The following is a 26867-nucleotide window of genomic DNA, read 5'->3' as shown; positions in this document are numbered from 1 at the left end:
AGCAAATAATACCCATGCTTTTACATTAATTCTGGTTAAAATCTGAATGCAGTGACATACACTACCAATGAATTTTACAGTTTTGCATTAATAAAACTTGCATAATCCTTTAATACCTATGGGCCTATGTATCATAATGAATACACTGTCCCCCGTCTCTCCAAAAAGCTGTTGTTATGGAAACCCTATTGAATTTCCCTCAGCATGCTGTTACACAGACATCAGTTTAAATCAGAATAAAATATTTTGATTTTTATCCCGACAAAGCAAATAGTTGCCACGATTTAGAAAAGGCGTCTCCAGCTGTTTGTTGCAAATGGAAGATAATTCAGGGAAATGGTGCTTTTCTACACTTACACTAAGAGTTGAGAAGCATAGAAATGAGTATAACAATCACTTGTTGAACGTATTAATTTTTTAGCTTTTGAGATGAAGTCATAAAATACATGAATGCATGACTGTCCAATTTGTGCTAACTATGTCAAAGCCAGCAAACTCAAAATCACAGGCCTTTCTATGTCTTCCTTTTGCAGACACAGCTGTGCTGGCCTACACTGTGCACACAAAGAGTGGAGATTTGTGTATCACTAAGTATACTAAAACAGCTTCAGTGGTGCAATTGGAGAACAGTGGTACAGGAGATCTTAGACACTCCTCAAATTTGGGCAGACTCATGGACAATGACATTCATTGTTGATATGTCCAAAGTACTGCAAGACTATACATTTGACATTAAATGGGAGATTCTAGTATGAGAATGATCTGCAGTGCTGTAGGTAATGCTGAATACTCTCTTTCTTCAATTAGATACTGGGGGGATTCATACAAAACTCAAGAAAATGGCTGAACATGTAAATAAAAATGTACAGTTTAAAACACAAGATGTTAAAAAACATAATTGCTCTTCACTTGCTCCCACTCTTCGCTTTTTTCTGCAGTTCATTAACAGAATTGTCATCTGCCACAGTTCAGACTTCATTTCTTCTTACTCCATACTCTCTCTTGATTTTCACAGTAGCTCTCACAGAAATGCAGATCACAAGCACTTTGTCACTGGATCATATCTGGACCTACTGTACAGTATCAACCGTTTCTTAAATCCTATCCCCACATGATCACTATAGTAGTTGCTATTTAGACTTAAAAAACGTTTAAATTATTAAAAGGTTCTATTTCCTCTATAATAATTTTTCTCAAGTTATATATATTTTTTAGTTGAACACCCTTTTAAAGCTTTACAGTGTCCTTCACAAAGTAATCCAACAAGGAACAAATAAAATACAAATTGCTGCCTAAACATTTTCAGTTCCATTTCAAAATGATCCGCACTGCTTATAATCTATACAATACGACATTAGTACTGTACATAAAGTGTTATTCAGACCAGACCTTATTTATAACTCTAGCATACAGTATATTCCTATAAATACAGTTCACTGCAACCACTAGGGGGAGAACTAATCCAACTAACACAGATACTGTATTCTAATCCAACAAAAGGTTGAACCTGGAAAACTATTTTGATGCATTTGCATCCTGATAATAAATGTTGTTTTTGTCTCTTACAGTGTAATGGATAATTGTTGTAATCATTGCTTCTAGACTAAATATATGTGTGCAATAATAGCCAAAATTGCTTTGTGAGAAGGACTTCAATTGAATAAGATTACATTTTACAATTAAATGTAGTCCTTTGCTTTATTGCGAGTGCTTCTCTATTATTTTCCATAATTTTCATTATATCTAAACTGTTATTTTTATGATGCTCACAATTTACACTGAATTTATTAAATTGTAAACCAGGGTTCTCAGTCTGTGGTTTAAAGCTCCTTTTTTGCTGGTTTCAGTAACTACTGGTTTTTGGTCACTAATTATTATTCCTTTATGTGGCTACACTGCTGCACATTTTGTTAATATTTTGTTATATACAAAGAGCTGCCTTCTAAGGTTCTTTTTATGCTTTAAAATATTGACAGATTTTATACTTTATGAAAACAGCGTAAATGATCATGCTTAATTCAAAAGCTGTCTTCTATGATGCAGAGCACAAGACAAACAGTATGCAAAGTATTTTCTGTCTGCTTATTGACAGCTTTGTATTATGAACCTTGGGCTTTACTGTGACATGTTAACTCTGAATTCATAACCAGTGACTTAATGAAGATCAGAAGAGTGGAATAGCTATAATGGTTCAGATTTTGATGTGAGTGTGAAATTTTAAAAAAATTGGGGGAGTGGAAACAAAATGTGCCTTAAACATGGTCTATATAATCACACTTAATTGGATAACTGCTTCCAGAGGGATTAATCTTCTGACTGAAAATGCAAATGAGAGAGGACATGAACCATCATAGACTGTTCCCGACAAAACATCTCTGCATTTGTGGCACAAAAACACCTGAGATATGACATTGACATCACCACTTTGACTGAACCCGATGAGTTTGAGAAGAGCAAGTCAAGGGAGGCAGAGGTGGATATACCTTCTTCTGAAAGGGAAAATCGGATATAGAACATCAAATTCATGGAAGCTGATTTGCCAATAGGAATGAATTCATCAACCATCTTAATGGGAGCCCCAGAAAAGGCTACTTGAGAAAGATTTCAATGTCTATGTACAGTAGGCACATTGTTTTCATTTTCACACACTGTAAGGAAGCAATGCAAAAGGGAAACAGAATGTTGGGATTTATACTTAAAAGTGTAGACCTTAAATTGAGGAATGTTAAGTTAAAACAATACAGTGCACTAACTAGACTTTATTTAGAATATTGTGTGCAATTTTGTTCACTATAACACAAAAAAGATATTGATATTCTGGAATCGGTCCAGAGAATAGGAACCAGATGCTGACAGGCTGACAGAATTGAATCTTCTTAGTCTTCAACAGTCAAAAACATTCTCAAAGACACTGTCAAAGTTAACCCAATGGACTGCTTCAGAATCACCAGTGAAACAGGAACCAGAGGACTTACATGGAAACTACAGGAAAATGTGTGTAAAAGTGAGTTCACGTGGTACAGTACCTTTTCTTTACACAAACGTTTCTGGGAGCCTGAAACAGGCTATCCAGGCATGTTGTTGAAGCTGATACTTGTGCTTCTTTCAGGAAATGGCTGGATAAAATCTTCAGGTGAATAAGTTACTAAAAACGTAACAGGTTAGATGGGCTGAATGGCCTCCTCTCGCTTGATAACACTCATGTTCTTATGTCCTGCTAACCGTGACAGATCACATCCATCACATGGCTTGAAAAATAAAGCAGAAAGGCAATCAAACAAAAAGCTCTTTATACATTACAGACTGAGCTGCCAAAGGCATGGTAATCCTGACAGAACTTAAGTTTTTTTTGTGTGCTAATGTTTTGCATGTAGACAAAGTTAAATTCAAACTAACTAGAAAATAATAAAATTTACTTTACCCTGTTGGAGCAGATGGGAAATGTTATTATTTACAGGGTATTCCTTACCATGACTTAAAGATGTACGTGCTTTTCCTTAAACCGCTTGCTAATACATGTTTAGGGCTTTTTTCTGAAAATAAATGTTTTCAATAATCTATAGTGATACTGCTCTTCTAAGGTTTTGCCTACTGTACGAAAGAAAACAAATACTGATTGATCTCTACCATCGGTTCTGGAGAGTTTCAATTCTTTTAATTTGAGAAATGTTTTAAAAAATATAATTTCCCAGTACTGCAATGGACAGCAGTCAAGGGTGTGTCCTATCTTGTGCTTGTTGCTTGCTCCACTAGACTCCAGCTCCCCCGCGGCCCTGTGTTGGTTGAAGCAGTTATAAAATGGATGGATGGATTATTTTCCAGTTATTAAGACAATTGGTTCAGTTAAGTAGCTGAGAGCTTGGTTTGAAAGAAAAACAAACAACACTAAGGTTCTCCAAGACTTGGATCTGAGATCTCCCTTAAAAGGGTTTATCATAGTACTGTATATACAGTATATGCATAGTAGTTTTACTGCTTTTACATGGTTTACCTGCTAATACTAAACATTTACTATGCTTTACTATGACTCCCAGTATTTATCATGCCTTACCATACTCTGTCATGGATTTAAAACAGTGCTGATCTTGGAGCCTGAGTAGCAAGAAAATCATACCTCTTATTTACCTTATTTAGAATTCAGGATCCAAACAGGGAAAGCTAAAGCCAGATAATGTATCCTTCATATGCACAACACACAACAGAGTTGGTACCACTAACAGATTAGTTCTACTTTTCCTATCCTGTACATACTGTGTACTAGTACTACATGCTTAATAAATACTAGTGCAGAGATCGAAAATGTCATTTTCATTTGGAAGATTAGCTTTTTCACAGCAGAAAAAAACTGGAATCACTTCTTGCAGAGAGCACATGACAGGCACATTGACTCAGATTTTCCTCATAACACGAACAGTCGAAGCAAAGTGTTTCATTCACGTCTTTAAAGAATATTCTGTGTCTGAATTTTCACAGCATTGAAAGTTAAACTAATTATAAAATAGAGGACAGTAGATAAGATGTTGTTGACACATGGAAAAGAAGCTGTTTGTTCGAAGTGCTTCTGGCTCAAACTGCCCAAGCACAAATAGCTTGTTTTGCTGGAATCCGATGAACAATTAATTGGGCTCTTTACATAATGCTGAAAGGCATTTTAAAATCCTTATGTCTGTCGTCAGAACAAAAGGAAGTTGAGAAGTAGTCAGTTTCTAGGTCAGTGTTTTCCACATGTATGGCCCATGGACATCGTCCAGAAGAACTCTTAAAGATGAAAGTGTCCTAATTCAGCAATGAATCCTCCTTGCTTTACACCAGGGCTGAAACAATTACATTCCTCATGGCTTCCTCTTAAAGTCTGTTATGACTTCAGTGTGCTAATTCTGTCTGTTCAACAGTTTGGACAAACCATGATTAAGATGGTGCAGAGCAGGCATGATTTGAATTAGTTTGCTTTGCTGGTTTTACGCGCCTGCATGTATTGACAACCTCGCTGTGAGGATGAGGCTGTCAGAGCCCTAACTTTTTATGAGGGATGATCCCAGGAGCTCCTGCAAGATTTAATCATGATATTTACAGTATGTATACTGTAAATGGAAGTAGTCAAGACAAAGTTTGGACCTCCTCCTGAACTTTTATTGAAAACGCCCATTAATCAGAGCAAAATATATAATTAACCATAAAGAAAAAACACAATATAGTCTTTCCACATACATTATTTATTTAGAAATATTTTATTGTGAATTACCTTTTATAAACATCTACCTGAGCGGTTAACACTAGCACTACAGTGAAACATACAGCAGGTTCACTCTAAGTGTTAGTATAGCTTAGATTTATGGCCTACACTAATGTGAGAACACATGTTCATCCAAATATATTGTTTCCTTAAATAAGATTAACACGTACTGTACTAGTGCTGGTACAAGTCACTATTAAATCTCCCACATAGCTCTGGGACTCCAGAAAAATATTTTTATTCTTCAAAACTCCTTATGGATCGTAACAAATACAGTAGTCTTCAGAACACTTTTGGGATTCCCAAAGGGAAAAACCTGAAGGAAATTTTTCTTAGAAATAATAAAGAATTCAGAAAAGGAGTCTTGCTGGCATCGTGTAAAGGTTTTAGGTCACCAAATAATGAACTATGTGGGCGTCCTGTATTATTTTGATATACCTGTACAACAAATGATTTTTGATGAGCTAAAAAGTCTTTAGTTTTCTAAAAATATGTTCCGTAAACAGCCATGTTAACTAACCTTGTGATATGAAATGACCCGTTGTGAAAGTGCAAAGGGGGCGGAGATTGGATACCCCCCTTAGTTAACTTAGCATGTGATTAATTTACTTAAACCCTTTTACAGTTTTGCTGTCAAACTCTCCAGGGATTAAAGCTCGTAACAGCACAGTCAGGGTACAGGTGAAGGTAAATATTAACTCAATTTTGTTTCTTACTCTTCCATTTTAAAAACTGGTTCATTTTCGGCTCTTCTCTTTACATTTGCGTCGATAATGCAGAAAATGTATTTTAAAAATCAATAACTGTTTTATTTTCCCTCATCTGGTATCTTGACGTTTGAATTTAAACAGAATAAAACTGAGGTTGAGGTTTTCTTTACAATGCAGTATATCTTAAAACAGTACACAACAAATGCATACAAATGAATGATAAAAGTCAGCAACTAGAATAAAAAGTAAATTGTTGTTGTTGCCAGAAATACCAGTAAATAAAACAAGTAAGGCGCATTTTATATTGAAATTCTGAACGTAATGGCAAGATATTAGTTACTGTAGCTACTGGCATACCACTACACAATTCTTTTTCACGTAGATGGTGATACATCCTAAACCACCCTTTTTGTGCAAATAGGACTTTTGCATAACAGGTCTGATGTAAAGATGGTGTGTCACCCGGATTCAGAAAGGGCGTGCTTCTTTTAATATGATGCTGTTGCCTTTGCATAAAGTTTTTTTTTTAACTGTAGCGTTAATTATTGTTTCCTTGCTGAAATAACAATATATCAACAATTGTACACTGCGTGGTTTGTATGAGGATGTTAGATAATATTTTAGTGCTATAGTGCTAGTATACTGTATATGCATATATAATGATAACACTTAAACGTGTGAATATTTTTTGGCAAAAAACATTTTGTCATTATAAAACAAATGAGCATTATGAAGCATTGTACAAAAGCAAATTACCCTGCTGAATTGGATTCTTAAAGTTATCTTTAAAAGATAAATAGCAAAAGAGTTTTAGACAAAATTTAAATATTTAACATCTTTACATTTTTATACGTAGTTAATAGCATTCCATATCCACTTATTCAACCTTAATGCACAGGCTCTTCTGTCTTTAATGACGAGAGAAAGAGAATATGTCGTACAGTATATATTCTCTTTTTCTCGACAAACTGTTGTTAATTCTTCTGACGTCCTTGCTGGATATGTGCTGCTTAGTGTACCTAGTCTTATTCCGTCTAATATTTTAAAATATATTTAAAATACTGTTTTGAATATCTGCGAATTATTCCCTTTACCTTCGCACTAGATTTTAACTGTATCGTATCCTGATGCTACCCATTTCGTTTGTCCGTTTTTACTATGATTTCACTTAAATGTTGTGCATTTTAAGTATATTGCATTTAACTTGACTACGATTTGTTAGCCTTAGAGTTAGATTTAGGCAACTGTCATTGATTTGCAAGGGCGCACTTTAAAAAGAATATGGTCTATAAAGGAATTTACCGATACTAGTACAGTAGGCGTCGATGTACTGTACTGTAAGTAGCCAACTCGTTTTAATCTCAAGAGATCCAAGGTGCTTAAATATCTCACACCCTCAAGATTGTACACACACAAAGTGCCAATCCTTGTTTTACCTTTACTCGTAATCAAAATATTAGTCATAAGGGCGTGCTGTTTCCTTTTTCGAATAGCATTATAGGAATATTGATCATGGGTTTTGTATTACAGGGAGAAAGTTTCGGTAAACGTGAAGTTAGCGCTTTGCATTGACTACACGACGTAATAGTGAACCATATGTAGGAATAATATGTCATGCAGTTTTGTCACAATTTCAAAGTAAATTTACTAACAAATCCCTTTGTTTATGATGTTTTTGTGACGAGTATAATTATCCTTTTGATTTGGCATTTTCTCAAAATTGTGTTGTTAAAATAGTATACTGTTCATACAAAATATTTTTATGTTATTTTTATTTTGTATCATTTGTAACGGGAACACGTAATGGCCTTTCAACATAAGGCCCCATTCAGAAAACAAATACTAGTTTATATAAATACACAAACAAAGATGGATAATTTATAAGCAGTAGGGATAATATTTTCACTCTATAGTTGGTGTCTTTACAAGATGGAAGTTTGACTGCTTATTGTGGGTGGAGTAAACATGTCCCTCCAGTAAATCCTGACCTGCAGGTCATGAATTCGTTTAGTCCACAGTGCATAGCAAACACCATCTGAGCAGGTTATTAAAACATTCTATAAATTCTGTGTAAAACACTACTAAATGAGAAATCAAATAATAATATTTAAAGTAATAATGCAAAAACCGTTTTTCAGCAGCATTAATTTACTCACGTTTTAACACTGCTAACATAGCTTTTAAGTTTTTTACCAGTATTAAATGAATAGCCACAAAATTATATTAGTTATACAATTATGAAATGTACATATCTGACTAATAACTGTGCCATTAATCATTACTAGGGATAACTCACCAGATTATTGACACTGTATTAATGTATTACGTTATGATGGATTTACACAAGAGTTTTCACTCCCTTTAATGAAGTGTTATCTATTTTTTGGTAACTGAAAGGTAACATCTGCACATCAAACATGAGTGATATCCATTCAAGAGTGACCAGAGAGGAGTTAATTTACTGAAGTTTACTACTTTATTTGCTTACTATCGCTATGTGATCTTACAGTGGTCAAAAGGTTTGTGGAAACATGTTAAATAAAGTATTGTATATATATATAATATTTTCATTTATTTATGCAACAAATGGACTGTTTTAACAAATGTGTCAGAAAGTCGGTTCTAATCTCGCCCACTTCTACTCTCCTACATACACAGTGTATACTGCAGCTTGCCTCCTGAATGTCCCTTTGTGCTTCTCTTTTGCACCCTTCTCGACACCTCTTCTTCACCCTTCCAGCAGCTCCCTTGCTCATTCCTCATGAAAGTGATGGGGGAGGGGCCTCTGTCAGCCTCATTCTTATGGTTAGTCTGCCCTTCCCCCAGGTGAGTTACACTGCTGACCAAACTCTGGAACACTGAATGGCCATTTGCATTATTTTCTAAAACCAACTTGAAGTTACATTGTGACAAGCATCTGAATAAATTTGACAACATTGTGTTTAGGACTAGTTTTGAAAATGTTAAAATTCAAAAACCTCTTTACAGGAGCATACAAAAAAATACTACTATTTTTTTGTATCGTAATAGCCAGATTATTATTTTTGAATGACTTGCATTTATACAACAAGTTTTGAAAAGCGTGGTTTATATACTGTATAAGAGGAGACCTGCCTCATACACCACTGAAGTGTGGCACTTACCTAGTTGACAGACAACAGCAGCTGCAGCCCACTGCAAATAAAATGTAACCTATGATTCTGCAACAACAGAAACCAGGGGATTAAAGATTTAACAAACTGTGCATCTGATTTGCTGCCTCCGATGCAGACAAGTTTTTATTGGGCTTTTTCTTTGCACATGGTCTCCCTTAGTTATTGCACAGGGCAATACAAAGTGTGACTAATTTGGCTGTTGAGATATTAAAATTTGCAATGATTAATTTGCAAAGATTAATGATTAATTAAGTTGCTGTATTGTTACACATTCTGTTAAATCACCCCTCTATTAGAAAATGGATGACCTGGATTTTTTAGCAGTGCCACTTTGAGATATTCTGCGATTACAAGCAGATTACAAGTACCCGAATCGGGCTAACAAGCATTCCTTCAGACAGTTTATCAGCATTTCTTATTTGCAACAGTAATTATATTATATGTAGAGCAGAAGACCTATTTTATTTGAAAATTGTACCAAGTCATTCCAAATGAGCTACTGTCTGTAATTTGAACTGATCTCTAAAAGAAAATCACATTTGTGCTGTTTGGTTTTCTTAGTTGGTGCTTGTTGTAAAAATAAAATTTATCCGTGATGTTGAGTAAATTGCACTTGGTCTTTAAATACATGTTTGGGTGTGTAAACATCTTGTTGTATCTTCTGATGGTACTACACAGAATGGTGAATAAGCAACAGTCTCAGGAGTAATTAGAATGATCTAACACATGTCTTTTATGGCCTTTTACAGAACAAATTAACAGTTATAAAACAGGAATACTGGAGTTACCTGAATGCCTGGGACCATGGGAAAGAAGCTGGATTTGTCTAAGCTGACAGATGAAGAAGCCAAGCATGTGTGGGAGGTTATTCAACGGGACTTTGATCTACGAAAGAAAGAGGAGGAAAGATTGGGGTCAGTGTTTTATTGTTTAATACTAAAGCAAAAGGAATGTGCAGAAAAAAAGCAAAAAGTAAAATATCCCAAATGCCGTTTTGAACTTGGACAGTTTTAAGTATGAAATGGTATAACTAATAGCAATGCCATTGTAAATGATACTCAAATAAATGAATCGTGTGATATAGTGGCAAACCACTGCAATATAAGTTCCTCCCTGTTGCAAAAATTGTGTTTTAAACCAGGGACATCATATTACAGTATTTTATGCTGTGTCTATTACTGATTGGCCTGCTGAATTAAATGGTATTTGCAAAATAACAACCATATGCTGAATATTGAAACAAATTTATTACATTTGGATATAGAAATAGGCTTTTAAACTTTTATGGAGTACTGTGTGTTAAATAATTATGGCTTTTGATAGTCATCTCTTCAGACCAACACATTACCACAACATAGGTTAATTCTAGTTTTGGAAGACAGCCCAAGTGTGTGGAATTGTCAGATTAACTATGTACAGCAGTTAGTTCAAATGAGTAGTGTGTTCAGATGTGTTTCAGTTTCGCAGGCACAGAAAAGATTGAGGGTATCAAGCAGTAGGTTCTAAATATCTTTTCATGCAATACAGAGCTGATCCAAATGTACAAAGCAGAAGTCTGCTTGGAGATGGTGACAGTGTTGGCAGTTATGTACTTTAAAATAATGACTGCTGATTCTTGACTTACTTTTAGAAAATGGGAAAGGGACACATGATTTTATTGAAGATGGTAAATAATCAGTCTTTTGTAGATTTTTTTCCCACATTTTTATCTCTGTAGATTTATTTCCTAAAGGCACAGACTGAGTTATTTGCTTGTTTTCCATATGCATGGTTTTGTGGTATTTGTGTGCTCACGTTGCTTTAAAATGAAACTACGCCAAAGGCTCTCCAGCCCTCTGAACCTCTAAATGATTTTAGCTCAGTAGGTATTGAATTAGGTAGCAAGAAGTAAGACAAAACCTAAGTTAAGAAAAGAAATGCATATACTGTAAGTGTAATGTAACCATAATCAGTTTGTGATTAAGATATAAGAACTTTGAAAATATGTACAGTACATTTACTGTATATTCCACACTGTGCAAATGTGTTTGTTGCCAAGGTTCACAACTGTCTGCCAAAAGAAACAGAAGGACTAGTAAACAAGAAAACCAAGGTCAAATGTAAAAGAGTATCTTTTGCAACAGCTGAGCTGTAAACACAGTGTGAAGTGTGAATCTATCTCCCTGTCTACAATGTATAGCCAGAAAGATGGGCTCCCTTCACCTGAAAGTTTTACTTATTTGTCAGTTTTATCTTTTTTTCAAGAGATTCCTAATAGTAACAGTAAAGAAAACAATCCTGTATGGAGCTGAAAGAGTTAAGAGGTGTGTGAGGTAAATCAGCAAGATAATGTGAAAAACTGTTTGCAGCCGTCATTCACACTGATAAAAATGCAAAAAGACTGTTGTGGTTAAGGCATTTGTTTTAAGAAAGTAAAAACAAAAAATGTTTTTAAAGTTTCTGGACTGGCATTTAGTACAATTATTATATGCTGTCATCTACTCTATCAGGCCATAAGTCCAAACTTCCATTTAACTTGAAAGGACAAAGAATTTATTAACTTGCGTTTTGGATAAGATGTTGTGTGGGCTGGCAACAAATGCACTGGAAAAAATATTGTCTGCAACACCTTTAAAAGCGTGAGTATTTGATATAAGCAGAAGGAAAGTCAGTCTGCCCTCTCAGCTCTATCTGTAAACATTCTAATACAAGCACAGCACTACTATTATTTTTGCTAAGATAAGGTCAGGAACTAAATATAATAAGCAACAAAAGTAGCTTACAGTATATCTTTAAAATGTATGCTTTATGGGAAAAAAAAGTTTTGGATATTGCTTAAATATTTTTGCTGTTGTTTTAATTAATAGAGCATTTATGACTGACCGTTGTACACATAAGTGACTTTGACTTTTGCTTATGCACTAAGTTACCTTGTTAGTGAGAGATGTTTTGGCACAGGAGATGACGTGATTTTACCAGTTGAATGTCATGCTTGGAAAATATCAAAAAAGGAAAAAAGGAAATCAACATGTACTGCTTATCAAGAAAACAGTACCTTTGTGCCAGTTATATTTTTTGGAGGCTGGACTGATCTAATCACCATCGAATGCCCTTTGGAGTGTTCAAAGCCATCAATTTCTTGGAAGGACACTATAGTCAATCTTAGTCTGTCAAAGATTGGGTACGAACTGGGAGACCATGAGATAGCACACTCCCTTAAGACCAAATCATTTTCAACTGTGTGATGGTTTGTATAGGAGTGTCTAGTCACTACAGAACTACACTTATAGCGTGATGGCAAACTGAGTCCAGGACACTGTTTTAAGTAATTCCTGGGAATTCTAAGGGTTGCTCCCTGTCCTGTTGGATTATCCTGATGTGCATTCCATCAGCCTTATGCATGGAGCTTAAGGCTCCACATCAGCTCCAAGAGAACACCACAATGCTTGCCCTCATGCTGCTCTCGTACGGCAACGACACATCTTGTGAGATCTGCAGCCCATCTGTGAGATGTACTGGGGAAACAAGGACTCAGAAACACATGTGCCACGCCCTCTGCAGCCAGAGGGCGCTCCTTCTCTGTCCGGTCCCTAGTTTCCTGCCTGCTGTCCTTCCTGTCCCTCTCTTTCCCTTGGGCTATATATTTCCAGGTCTTGCACTGGGCCCTCGCTCAGCATTGACGTTCGGATGTCCTGAGACCCGCCTAGCACCAGGTCGCCCCACGTCCGCTACCTGAGGGCACAGGTTTCTATACGGCACTCCTGAACTCTTTGCACTAACGAGCCCGGGCCTTTTTCCCGTCTCGCCGCTACGCATATGGGTCTTTTTCCGCTCTCCTGCCTCTCCACAGTTAGTCCCTTTGGACATCTGTGACAACATGCTAATCTAGGTTATATGAGAGAAGTGTGACAGTTTTCCACCAGACAGCTTCTTCTGGGGATTTCAAGTGGTTCAACCAGCAAATCTATGATCCATGCATCATGGGCTTAAGCCCACAACCTGCTGTGACCAAAATTCCCAAAGTGGCAGCACACAGCTGGCTGAAAGTTAGTGATGGTATGGAGGAATTGGTGGAGGCCTCTCTTGGATCTTGGGGACAACCCAACTTTTCAAATGTATAAAGGCATGAGGTGCTGACTGAAGGACGCACCACTCCTCCGGCAGTACGTGATGTGTAAAAAGACGAATAGCTTTGAAGGTGGATGGTTCAGAGGAGTCTGCTTACACTTCCCTGTTTTCCCCGTGTCCGGTTATAAGGTTAGCAACTGTGAGCTGAGACGGGAAAATTGTTCAATGGGCAATTCCGAATTTGGTGGGTACATATAAAAAATAATTGGAGAGCTGGAATTTGACAAATGAATACTGCGTCTGCAACTTGGTGCAAAGCATGTGTCACAGATGTAGATGTAGAGTTTGTATTGCTCCCTCCAGTAGCCAAACGTGCTATTCTCACAGCTGACACCCTGTTGATGACAAATGTTAATCAGGATAATGAATTTACCTGAGTCATGTCTGTTCAATAAAATGTCTGTATACTGGCAACAAGTAAGAATTGTTCATTTTTTACTATAATTACTTTGTTAAATGGTTGCAGATATAAGTTATAAGTTTCATTGAGGCTAAGCACTGTATACAGTATTTAGGTGGAAAGTTGCTTAGGAGCTACACGTGACAATATACCAAACGGACTCCTTGCATTGGTACAGTAACTTTTTTTAATGTTCTATTGCATGACTATTGCTATTGCATGACTGATAATACTTTTGTTTAGGGTTCAAATAACCAATATTTATGTGCCAAGAAGCTGGATAAATGCTTGCTAGAAAAAAATGAGATGGATAGTTCCATGCCTTTTTTTATACCCTTTCTTTTATTCTTGTTCATCCAATAACAGAATGATATGGAAACATTATGTGATCTGATATCACAACAGCCCCATTGTTGGTGTAGTCTTCCTTTAGAAATATAATTTAAAATTCCCATCCGGGGGTGTCCTGTCTTGTGCCTGTTGCTTGCTGGGATGAGTTCTGGCTCCCCCATAATCCTGCAAACACAGTGTGAAGTGTGAAACATAAGGTGAATCTGTTAGGGCTATTACTATTGTTTTTTTCATTGTTACTATTAGGATTCGCTTGAAAAAAAGATAAAAAGCTAAAGTGGTTAGAAAGTGGAAAGATGTTATGCAATTTTGTTTTCTGTGATTTATCCTAACCTATCTAGAAAATGCACTGTGAATTCCATTAGATGATGTTATATGTATCTTTGTTGTTCAGCCTTGCAAAATCTCAAAGCCTACCATTGTGAGGGAGCTCATGATGATCATGGTAAAGTCACAAGGGGATTTTCAACAGCTCACATTCTCTTTGGCAGACCTAGAGGCTGTGAGGGAGTATCTTTTAGGGATACTGTATATAAAGAATTTTCTGTTTCATTTTGCTCTTTTATGAAAAGGCACGGTGAATGTGATTCAGTTAAAGGGGACATGCTTTTGTTGGGTTTTCAATCTAATCATTGTCTTGACCTCTACTTTCATTTTCCAAAACTCCTTAGTCTACTCAAAATTCTTATTTAATAACAAGTAAGAGAACCACCAATATGGTATTGTGTATCTTTTGTGGTCTTCACTGTTATGTGAACAATAATGAGCCATTGAATATGTGTAGTTTGATGGGACAGTCCTTTAATATTTTATGGTTTAACATATTTGAAATTCACCTAGTCCTCACTAAGCCCTATTAATAGGTAAAACTAACCGCATTTGATAAATATAATACACAAATATTCTACTTTGTCTTTATTTTTGAGAAACTACAGCCTCAAATGTTTAATTTTACTATTAAAATTTGGTGAGGACTACTGCAGTTGAAGGTCAAATATGTCTACGTATGTTAAACTTTTAAATCTTTAAGGGTTGTACTTACTTTTTCACCACACTATACTGTATATCCCATTTACTGTATCTGTCATGATGTGCATCCAGAATTTCAATGAACTGATTTCAAGTGAATCAAATGAATAAAGTCATGGCGATTTTCCACTGCCTAAGGGTATGAGTTAATCTTTACAGAAGTGCTGCTTCTTCAGTTGCTTTCCTCCCCATTAACTTAGTTTTCCTTATTTCAAATCAACATTTTCTTTGTACTGTTTTCCTGAGTACTAGGAAAATGGATTTCCTTCTGTACATTATAATAGATCCATATCATTAAAGAACTTCAAGGCATTTTCAAGCTGTGTTTGCTCTTGTATTCCGTGTGTGTGAAAAATCATTATGGCACCAAACTGTATAGCAGTGCACACATTTTTAAAACCCCTGAATCTTTTTGAAGTGTGCATAAACATTTGTTTACTGTACAATTGTTACTTTAAACTGTATCAGATATATCTTACATGCAACTACTTCCCAAAACAAATCTTATCAGATTCTTGCTGGAGGAACTAGCATCTTGGATTTAAATACTGTAATATTTACACTGGTCCATGGTTCCATCTATTTTGTGTATACAGTACTGTAACTAACTTTAGACTTCAATGAGATCCCTTATAATTATACCTTAACATCTGTTTCTGCATGTTCCCTTTCTCTTACAATTTTAAACATATTATGTGTCTGGCAATATGCTTGGCAGTTTAAAAATGTGCCAGTAATGTGTTTATTATGATAAACTGCCAGGATTTTCTGTTACTATGGTTTGATTTCATTGGCATCACAAATCAAAACTAAGGAAGCGAGTGGGTATCCTAATAAATGAGCAGATGTCCATACAGTACCTACCGTAGACATACAGTATGGTCTTGGATGAAAAGTGCTCTGTTGCCGTCACAAGCTTGGCTATCTTTTTCTTTCTTGATGCAGCAGAAATGTAGTGCATAGTCTATTAGAGGGAGAGTCTTGGAAAAGCTTACCAGCACAGTTAGCATTCCCAAAGGACACCTAAAATAAGACAGCTGAGAAGGAAGTACGCAAGCTAAGACAGTTAGGGAAACTATACTTTAAAAGCAAAGCAAAAAAGAACCCATATACTGTATTTTACAGGTGCGTGCAGTCCTTCTTCTGTTCTTCTTGCAATGCTTCTGGGGTTCTCCAAACCATCTTAACATATGCTGTGTGATTCGAGTTAACACATCTCTCTACCTCTGTCAACTTTTAAAACATTTGTAATTGTCTCTCGTAACATCACTCCCTGTGGTTCAATACAGTTGTTAATGTGGGTTCTGAGGTGACCTGTTTTTCTAAAATACTGAGACTTCAGGAAGGATGTAGTAATCTCCAGAATAGACACAAAGAATTCTTATTTAACTGTGAATATGAAAAAAGCCCCAGGAAGTTGCTGTTTTATAATACTTTCCAGATGCTGTTGCCAGCTTTTTTTTCTCCGGGACAGAAATGAAGTCCTAAAGGACTAGAACAGGAACAGAAATATTCACCATTTGCTGTTGGCGGTTGAAATCTGCATTTAAACAATTGGCAAGTGTGTTATGATTTAGACTCCGTATCTTAAATAGATATTGATTGATATTGTAATTGTTGGAAAATAGTTTCATTTCAGTGTAGTGTTGGTAACAGCAATAAAAAAGAAGAGTAGGTGAAATGGACTGAAAAATATGTGAGTCTTTTTGATGTCCTGCTGTGATTAGAAGAGAAAGACATTCAACACGCTCAGTCTTAGCACTTCATTTAACGCCTAGTGTGATGTTTTTTTTTAAAGCTCAAGATAAAAAGACATAATGACAATTTATGTATGGCTAGCTGATTTTCTTTCTAATTTTGAAACTGCTCATGCTTGCAGACCAATCAGACTAGAACCTTCGTCCTTGTCAGTTTTTGGGACTGATTAGCTGATGAATTTGTGGAAAAAAATCCAGTCCTGTGTCAACCAAGATGGCTGACAGACCCTTGTATCTGAAAAAGCATTTAAAAATCTTATGATGCTCTACACCAAATGAATCTAAACTGATTGATTAGATTTCCTCACCAATCAATTCTCTTTTTAAAATATTTGTTTGATAAAAAAAAACGAATTTAGCAGTTTTCAAGGTTTGTGAATTACACATACAATGGGTGTTTAATTCATGAATACCTGGGTTTATCACTTATATTTATAAATATTTATTATCTTTATTTTCAGGTGAGATAATTTTTTCACCATTTCACTCATTTTATGAGTTAACCAGTATCATGGCATTTACACTGTGTAGAAATTCATGTTCATATTCTGAAGTGCCCAAATATTTGAAGACAGTACAGTAGCTGATTCTCTTTGCAGAGGTCATTGCACCAATTCAAGAATGGATTAATGTTAAGTTAATAACAAAAACATTTTGCATCACAGAGACAGAAATCAAAAGACATATACTGTACAATGTCCTGTCATGATAAAATTCTGCATCCCGGTAGTTAGAAACATCAGACCTGTTCTATATTAAATGTGATGCACAAGGAACATTACCAGCCATTTCTTTTAGTTTTGTCTGCTCTGTTTTGTGCAGCATGTTTTATTGCCTACATATTATCTCCAGCTGCTTGGTTTTGAAATGGCTCTCTACTTGCAAAATCTAATCTTCTTCTTCTGATTGGAACCAGACGCTTATTACTGTGAAACCCAGCCCAGGCAAAGAGATGGTGGCTTGGAAAGACGAATTTCTAAGCTCAAAATTTTGTGCTCCAGGCAGTTGTTTGAACTGAGTTGGAGTTTTATTTTTTAGATACAGAAAAAAATGGAATTGTGGTTGTATTTTCATTTCAATCCAGTTCTGGAAATTATTCACTGATGGATATCCAATAAAAATATTTTTTTTTGCGGAACATAAAAAAAATGCAAAGCGCTTACTGATTGAAACTTCACAGAACTTTGGATTTAAGTCTTCCTGGAATGGAAAGACAGTCATTTAAAACAAACTCTGTCATCTAAAATAGGCCACTGCTATGGAAAGTTATGTAGAAAAAAATTGATTTAAAAGTTCCAAATTACAATGAATGTATTATCTTTAACATGTCTTGTGGTAAGAATATACCAAGGCATTTAGGAGACACTATATGAATTTCTGTTGGGAAATTGTAACAGTGTTAATCTAATTCACAGGTAATCTTTATTTTAATATTTAAATTAGTGTTTAAATGAGAACGCGGGAACATTTACAACGCCGCTCATCATAATGCTCAAGATTACCAAAATACTTAAGATATTATTTTCAAACTTCCTGTGAGCAACTAAATTAAGTGCATACACTTTAAACACCCACCGATTAATATACTGCTTGCACACTCACAGATGTTGACAAATTCATATTTATAGCAATGTAAAAAGTCAGCAGCAAATAAATTGAAGGATAGATGGACATTCACTTACTTTTGTCCCATTTAACACTGTGGTTCGTCCAGCTACGTAATTATCTGTTTGAATGTCAATGAAAGCAACACCAGTGTTTTCCAAGTACATTTATATTCCAGCCACTTGTGTTTTTATTTTTCCCACTCACTGTGTTGTTTTGGGTGATCTTGTTGTCTTCACATCTGCTGTGTAGTGGCAGGGAGAGTAAATTCTCTCCAGGATGCAAGGAGGCTTTGGTAAAGTTTCATTTCGGGTCATCTGAAAAGGTATTGTGTGATTCAGCTTAGTTACAAAGGAAAAAATTCCAAACTCTCGACAGAAGCGGATGTATTCAGTTTTTCAGTTATGGAAAGGAGGGTTTGGGAGGAAAGTTTTTATAAAAAATGATTTTTAGATCCTTTGTAATATTTCAAGGCTTTAGCACTGCATTTTAGAGATTAGAAGAGATTTAGAGATGTGGGGCAACATATTCTGAAATAGTATTATGGCGTTTTCTTTTTGCACATTCAGCAAAAGTGAATTGGAAAAAGATGGTGGAAGCTGTTTCTGTTAAATTCTGGTTAAATTCAATTGGATTTATCTAGTTTCCTTTTACTGTTGTGGGTTGTGGCTTTTTATGGCATTAACTGTAAAAATATTGATAAACCTCTTGAGTACACGTGATTATCCTTTGCATGATGTATCCTGACATTGTGGCATTGTTGTGCTTTCACTTCCAATTTTTCATTCTGCAAGCAAAAAAACACATTCTATGATTCTCCTCTACTTAAAAGGTTAGTATCCGTTTTTAAGATTCATTGAACTTGGATAGATCTGCATATTATAGTACAAACAGTAGCCTTTTAGCTCTGTTGCCTTGTAGAGGGAAACACAGAAGTTAATGCTGAGAAACACTTGAGTTGATTAGACCTCATTCAATAGTTACTATAAAACTTAATATCTAACGGTCATACAGTATACAGATTGTTGTTGTATAAAGGGCATACAGTATATATCTTGAGTTGTTGTGATCAGGTTTTGTAAAACTCTGATCAAATCAATTGAAGATTGATTAATTAGCTTTTCTGTTGTCACACGATGTGAAGTATGCAGTATTATGAACAAAGTCAAGTTAAGTTGTTATAATATTAGCAAACATTAATTTTGTCTTTGACTAAAATGTTGATCCTCATAACTTACCTGATTAACAACTACTGACTGTATCTAAGACTTTTGAATACCTTCATTTATATTCATATTCTTATCCCTAAATGCAAACCTTTCAATTTCAAATAAAATTTTGCCCCCAGATTCAGTTTACGAAAGTAACTATAACAGCATTGTTAAACAATATATTGTCAACAATTTAAATAATCCTGATCACTACACCATGAATATTTTCTAAATATACAAATAAAAAAGCTCATATAAAATTGCTGATAGGATTAAGGTTTGCCAGTATTGTTTTCCAGAAAAGGATAAGGCAAAATAAGTTTTTATTCGAAGTATTGCAGTTGTTGAGATGCTGTGTTTTCTACTTTAGAGAGACCAGCAGTGCAGGACAGACAGCAGGAAACTGCTACAATGCAATAAATTTAAAAAGGAAATGTTCTGTAAAATAACAATAATAAGGAGATACAATGACAGCATGGGTTGGAAATTGATGAGTGAAATAAAACTTAAACAACATAAAATAAAATGCAAAATCAAAATTAATGTCATTGAATGATTCATATGTTGACTATATTGAGTAAATTACTGTAAGGCAAAAACTGTTTTCCTTTCCTGTTTCAAGTAAACCAACTTTAAAATCTACATACATAATGAACCTTGAACAGGTAACTTTTATAATCAAGAGGTACAATTTGGTTCCTTAAATTGTAGTATAATAAGGGAGCTGGATCATGTTCACAGCATTGGTTCAGTTTTGGTTTGAGTGCTTGATCAGAAGTTCCCGATACTGTATACATTTATTCCATTCACTGTTTATAAAACACAAGAAATTTTGATTTCTCTAAAAAAATAACATTGAAAAACTTTGCACCACAGAAAGAGCTGTGGCATATTCTATAGCATTGCTGATTTATTATACATAATTTTGGGGGGTTTCATTTATTACAGAGCAATATCAGTTGGAATTATTTTTGCCACAGTTATTACATTTTCTTATTACTTGAAAAGGATGTGTATAATTTTGTCATTGAATATGTGGCTTAGCAAATGTTAGCTTGTTCCAAAGTTAGAGATTGTTGCTGACTTATGTAGTTTTCTTTCTGAACTCAATTCACCTTTGAAGCAATTTAAAATTATAACTGTGATAGGAACATTAGAAAGGATCTCATCCAACCATTTCTTTAAAGAAGCCAGGGTATAGGCCTCAATAGTATGACTGGGTAACTTGTTCCAGGTTCCCACAAGACTGAGTATTGTGTAATGTGTTATATAGAAATGGGATTCAAAGAAGAACATTTCATCACCTCCAAGTCTGAGGTCATGTTTTTCTCACCGGAAAAGAGTGGCTATTTCTCTCCAGGTGAGGGAGGAACAGCTGTCCCAAGTGGAGGAGTTTAAGTACCTTGGGGTTTTGTTCACATGTGAGGGTACAGAAGATAACAAGATTGACCAGCAGATTGGTTCAGTGGCGGCAGTTATGTGGATGCTGTACCAGACTTTGGTGGTGAAGTGGGAGCCGAGTTGTCAGACTAAACTTTGTGTTTTCCGGTTGATCTACATCCTGATTCACACCCAACAGTATGGTCATAAGCTTTGGGTCGTGACCGGAAGAATGTCATCTGCCGAGAATGGGGTACAAGCGGTGGAAATGAGCCTTTTCCCCAGGGCTGCTGGGCTTACTCTCTGTGACATTGAGCAACTCGGAGTAGAGTCGAGGGGGGACCTTGCAATACAGTCGCTGCTTCTCTGGACTGAGAGGAGCACGTTGAAGTGGTTTGGGCATCTGGTGGGGATGCACCCAGGGGGCACACTGGAGGTGCACCAAGCACAGCCCACTTGGAAGTGACCACAGAGCACACCCAGGACTTTCTGTAGGGATTATAGCCGTCAGCTGCTCTGGGAGCAATTGGGAATCCCCCAAAAGGAGCTGGAGACTGTTGCTGGGTAAAGGAAAGTCATGTTTGCCCTGCTCAGTGTTTTACCACCGTGACCCTCACCAGGACTAAGCAGTTGGAAAATGAGATAACAGAACATATCCTTAATATACTTGACAAATACTAATCATCTCTTTTTACTGTTAATTACATTGATGTTTTTTTTGCAATATTATTGTCAATGGATTTTGTTGGCATTGTGTCTACTCTGAGTTGTGTTCCTCTTTTAATGGTGTTATACTGTAACCAGATGGGAACTGTTTGGATTGAGCAGTTCAAGTGCTAGTTGATATTTAAAAAGCACAGAGAGCAGACATGGATCTCCTTGTATAGCCTAAAGAATAGATTGTTCTCAGCTTCTGGCTGTGTTTTAGCAGTTACAGAGCTAAGCAAAATAACATCTGCTGTTTTCCTGTTTTCACACCTTGCATGTCTCCAATCAAAGAGTAAAGTTTATTTCCGTGTGACAAAATGTTAAAATTAAATTAGCGAGATGTATGACTGTTTCATTAGATAGATGACAACAGTTTGATTAGTTTGTGCACTAACTATGAGTGTTTTTCATGAACAATGTAACCATCCAGGTGTCGAGATTTTGCTGAAGTGGGAAAATTCATTATTTGGCATTCAATCATTTATACATTGGCAAACAATTTTAATCCCATGGTAATCGTTAACCACCTCGTTTCCTCATTGGTCCCATTTCAACCAAAACAGGAAGATGAAAGCGAACTGTTCATGATCTGAGAGAGCAGAAAGCACGGTTGTGAATTGTATGCACTGAAAAGTGAAGTAAAGGCTTCTGCTCACATAGTCCATTCTTTTCAAATGTCTGTTTATTTTTTATTTTTAAAGATTTGCAACCCACACTTTGATCATAAGATATTTCTCAAGCTTTTTTAATTCACTCTGACCCACACTGTTCCGTAATTCCTTCAATATCTTCTAAACAAATAGAGAAGTAAAGTTGAAGAGAAAAGGCTAGTGGATCTGGGATCATTTAGATTAAGAATTCAATATATGCATATGTACTGTATGTACTGTAGCAACCTGTTACACGCAAAAGTTGATTCCACACTGAAAAATAGTAAGAAGAAATCCAAAGTTTCAACTGTTCAGACTTCTTTCGGTGTTGAAAGGATTCATGCATCACTCTTGTAACCTCTGACTCCTTTACTTGTTCCATTGCAGCCAACACACACACTTCAACCATTTGTTGTTTATTCAGTAGAAAGTGTTGAAGTGAATTATTTTTTACTTATACTTTGACATACTGGATTATACTTCATATTTTTGTTGGTGGTTGGCATCATGCAAGCTGAGCCAGTGAAAGAAACCATTTCCTGTCAAGTAGGAGTTTTTGGCTATAGTCAATAGCATAAACTGTGCCAAAAAACTATTGACCTGTCCTAGGTACTGCAATCGCAACAAACTGTTCCACCTAAGCATTTTTACCTTACTTTTAAAAAATATATACAGTATGTTTTCTGTGAGTACAAAATGTCACAGATCCAAATGATTTTCTTGATATAGTTGTTTCATTACACCAACAAGCTTTGCAAGCACTCTGAAGGTCATGCAGTTTCAGCACCTTGCATGTGGTCTGTAACCTTTAACCTCTGCCCCCTGTTGTGCTCTGCAGGGAGCTGAAGACAAAGATCGAGAAGGAGGACACCAAGCGGGAGCTGCTGGGTTCCCAGCCCAGCCTTACAGAATCCCACTGCATCCGCTGCCTGCAGCCCTTCAAGTTCCTCGTCAACAGCAAGCGCCAGTGCCTGGACTGCAACCTCTACACCTGCAAGTCCTGCAGTCGCTACAACAAGAGGGAGCAGGGCTGGGTGTGCGACCCCTGCCGTATGGCCAGGTGAGCTAGCCACGTCATCCCAGCAGCAGCGCGTACTGACATGAAGAGCATAACTCTGCCCTAAGTGTGGGTGAACGTGCTCGATATCAAAGCCAGCCTAATCATGCTCATCTCGTTTCTTGACCCTTTTCTCTGCTAGATCCATCTGGGGGATTCTTCCCTTTCTTATGAAAAAAGCAAGTTCACGTTTCATATTTATTTTAAGATATACAGTTGCTATATATGAATTATATGAATAATGTAATTATTATATGAATATTTAATAATAAGCATATTATTCTTATAATTCATATATGCAGTATATTATATAAATAATCTTCCTGCTTGCGAGTGACTTTTAAAGAAGCAAGGCACTTTGAGTTGGATTTCCAGACTTAAAGTCTGTTTAGTTTAACAAATGGTTTTACATTGAAAATCGAGTGCATTCTGTAATCACCAGGTACAGTTTCCCCCTGTGGTCTTCTGCCTCCAGACACATCTGCACTCTGTGCTCGTGGTACTAATTGTTCAGACTCACAGCAGCAGGACCACAGTCACATGGGGCCTCTAATTCTTCTGCTTATAAGGTCTCGTCTTCTTCAGGTTTCAGTTAACCCTGCTTGTCACACTGCAAGCTGTCAGTACCAATATATATGTGAACTAACAATGGGATTGTTTTTATATTATCTGGGGACTCATATAAGCCAATTTATTAACGTTTCACAAGGGGTCAGAGATTCAGAACTAATCAGAACTAAAGAGCAATAATGGAAGGATTCCCTTGGCTAATGACAGGTACCTGTAAATAATAATAATAATATTCAAAGTAATGGAGTGATCCATCTTTGCATTGGATACGACGACTGGCAAGTGCCTTGATCGCTTGGATCCATATCCGATATGCTGTCAGGATGAGTAAAAGAGCCTTGCCTGTCTGAGTAATGGGAAAAATATGCCTATTTCACAGCTTCACTTTTTATTTTTACAATTTTTTGTGCTTGTTCTATTCCCAGGTTTGCTTTCACACAGCTGTGAAAAAGAACACGGTGACCTGGTGGCTCTAGGGTTTCATTTCCTAGTCATTTAAACATTTCAAATTCAATTCCAGGTTAAACAGATGTGGGAAATGTTTGTTAACTCAGCACCCAGTGGACAGAGGTTTCATTACAAAACTGTGGTGAGCCTGGACAAGGCTTTATGACATGTCTTTTGAAAATGTGGTACCAGATTTGTTTGTAACATTTTGGTCTGAAAGCCTGAAGTATGCAGCGCAGCTAATAAATACAGCTGCTGGACACAAGAATGTTTAAAATTTCTCAAACTGGAAGACTAATAAACCTCTGTTTCTAGACATTTTGTAAAGAAGCTGAGTTACTGCCATCTGGTGGAGAGGAGACGTCTTGAAAATAATTAGTTTAAGGCTGAGAGTGATTTTTCCATAAGGAATTTACTGCAGGTTTTTATAGTTTCATGCATTTTGTCTGTTTCTGTATTTAATACAGCCATTGTGTACACACAAACATGCTCAAACATGATTACAAAGAGAGAATTAAATCCAGATTGTTCAGCATTCTTTGTTGTTTCCTACTTTTTGCTAGAGTTGTGAAGATGGGTACACTGGACTGGTATCATGAACATGTGAGATCTCGGTTTAAGCGATTTGGCAGTGCCAAGGTAATGCGATCACTGTATAAGAGACTGCATGGTGATCAGACTGCCTCTTCTGATCAAATAGGTATGTATGATATTCAGCCTAACTGTAGAAGCTTCTTAAACTCACAGTACTTACAGTATATCTGAGTGGCACAGGCCAGCCCACAGCTGGTTGCAAAATGTCTTACAGTGAATTATCAAATCTCTGTTGTTCACTTTTCTGTCATACTGTGTGTGCCATAATAAAATAGGATTTTAACAAAAGTAAACTTATCAGAGATGAGCTAAGCTCAAAGACTAAAACAAAGAAATGTGTAACAGTAAATAGTGAGATTAAAGGACTGCTTTACATTGTTAATGTAAAATAATTCAAGTTGCTACATTATTTTCTATTAGTCTAATAAATCGACAGGGTTGTTGGTGACATGTTTAAGAGAAAGTCAGCTCTTACTCAGTGGTTGAAAATGCAAAAAAGGTGTTATTTGGTCATTTTCCCTTTTTCTGTGGTGTTTGGATGGATGGTTATGTCGTCAGATTCTAAACATGAGGCACCACAGTCCAGAGAAATAGCTGCTTTGGTCTTGCCTTTTGTTCAATATTCAGATATGTATATTATGTTTTCTCTAGGGAACTAAAGGTACAGATGTTTTAAGGAGGAATATTTTGAGTTATTTGTGTTTGTTGTTTCATTTTGTGTCACATATTTCCACACTTTGGGAATCCTGTTCGTAGGTTATACTGTATATATAATCACAAGGAGTTAAAAAAGAATTTTAAGATTATTATAGATGTTAAGCTAACATGCAAATAGTGTTATTTACCCCTTGGTTTCTCAGATGTATTAACCAGAATTCTTGTAGTCTTTAGTTTAATTCCTCTCACTGTAATTGTGCTGTTTATCTTGAAATATTTACTGCTATAGAAAGTAACATACTGTACAGCACTAAGTTTATTTTGTGATATCTCACAAAATCTCACAAAATAAAAGTTTTTTATAAAAGATACCTTTACAAACCTTTACCTTTACATTGTTTATAATACAATACATTTTAATGCCAACAGATGTCAGTGTTATGTAGTCAATCTAATTTTGAAGAAGTACAGTATGATAACTTTGGAATTATTTTTAAATAATTAAAATACCATTTGTCTTTAGTATAGTATGAATAATTCACCTACACTTGGCTTTAGTTGTTATGCAGTGATCACTTCATTTTTCAGGGGTACAATTATTGATTTTTTCTGCTTCTCATCATAGGCCCCCGTGATGATGACACATACAGCATGCCTGATATACGAAGTGAGTATGGAACAAGTCACTTGAGGCTGTCTTCTGTTGTTATGCCCAGTCTCTCCCTGAGCACTGCTCTGAGCTTATCAATTTTCAATTTATTGGACTGTACCATAGTGGACATATTTTGAATCTAATTTATATCAGATGTAGTATAGTGTTTCAGAATTCATGTAAACATTTATTGATTAGACATTGAACACAATTTAAAAAAATTGATAAAATTAAGCAGATAATCGTAAAAAGAAAATAAATGCTGGCATGATTTTGACACAAAGAAAAGAAAAGCACACTGACATTTTTTAGAGAGGTAAATGTTAATGTCTGGAAAGAATTCTAAATATTTCCTTGCCTGGTCTAGCTTCAAGCTGCTTTTTCAAGTGCAGTAAATCCAGACCTTTTAACAGATATTTAAATGTATGTATATACTGTAAACCTGACATTGTGAGGAAACTTTTTTGCTGAAAGTACTCCTGTTTTCTTAATGTTCTGAGGTGTGTATCAGTTCACCTGTAGCTGTGCAAAGCATTCGTCAGGCATGGTCTCCTGCAATTAGATCAGATGACTCTTAATCAGAATAATTATGAA

The 26867-nt window shown here is 36.0% G+C and overlaps 1 protein-coding gene across 9 annotated transcripts in view; it reads left to right on the top strand.

The window, feature by feature from the left end:
* Window positions 1–5806: 5806 nt before the first annotated feature.
* Window positions 5807–26867, top strand: part of mlphb (melanophilin b) — a 45932-nt gene continuing 24871 nt past the window's right edge. For all 9 annotated transcript variants that reach the window (XM_088605684.1, XM_088605683.1, XM_088605685.1 and 6 more), the window contains exons 1-5: window positions 5807–5920; window positions 9848–10012; window positions 23135–23356; window positions 24934–25070; window positions 26247–26288. In XM_088605684.1, coding sequence (XP_088461810.1) covers window positions 9891–10012; window positions 23135–23356; window positions 24934–25070; window positions 26247–26288 — 523 coding nt within the window. In that variant the 5' untranslated portion in view covers window positions 5807–5920; window positions 9848–9890. The remainder of the gene's footprint in view (window positions 5921–9847; window positions 10013–23134; window positions 23357–24933; window positions 25071–26246; window positions 26289–26867) is intronic.

Source organism: Lepisosteus platostomus, chromosome 14, assembly GCF_059453375.1.
Source record: "Lepisosteus platostomus isolate fLepPlt1 chromosome 14, fLepPlt1.hap1, whole genome shotgun sequence".
Lineage (NCBI taxonomy): Eukaryota > Metazoa > Chordata > Actinopteri > Semionotiformes > Lepisosteidae > Lepisosteus > Lepisosteus platostomus.
This window is presented reverse-complemented; position numbering and strand designations above follow the sequence as displayed.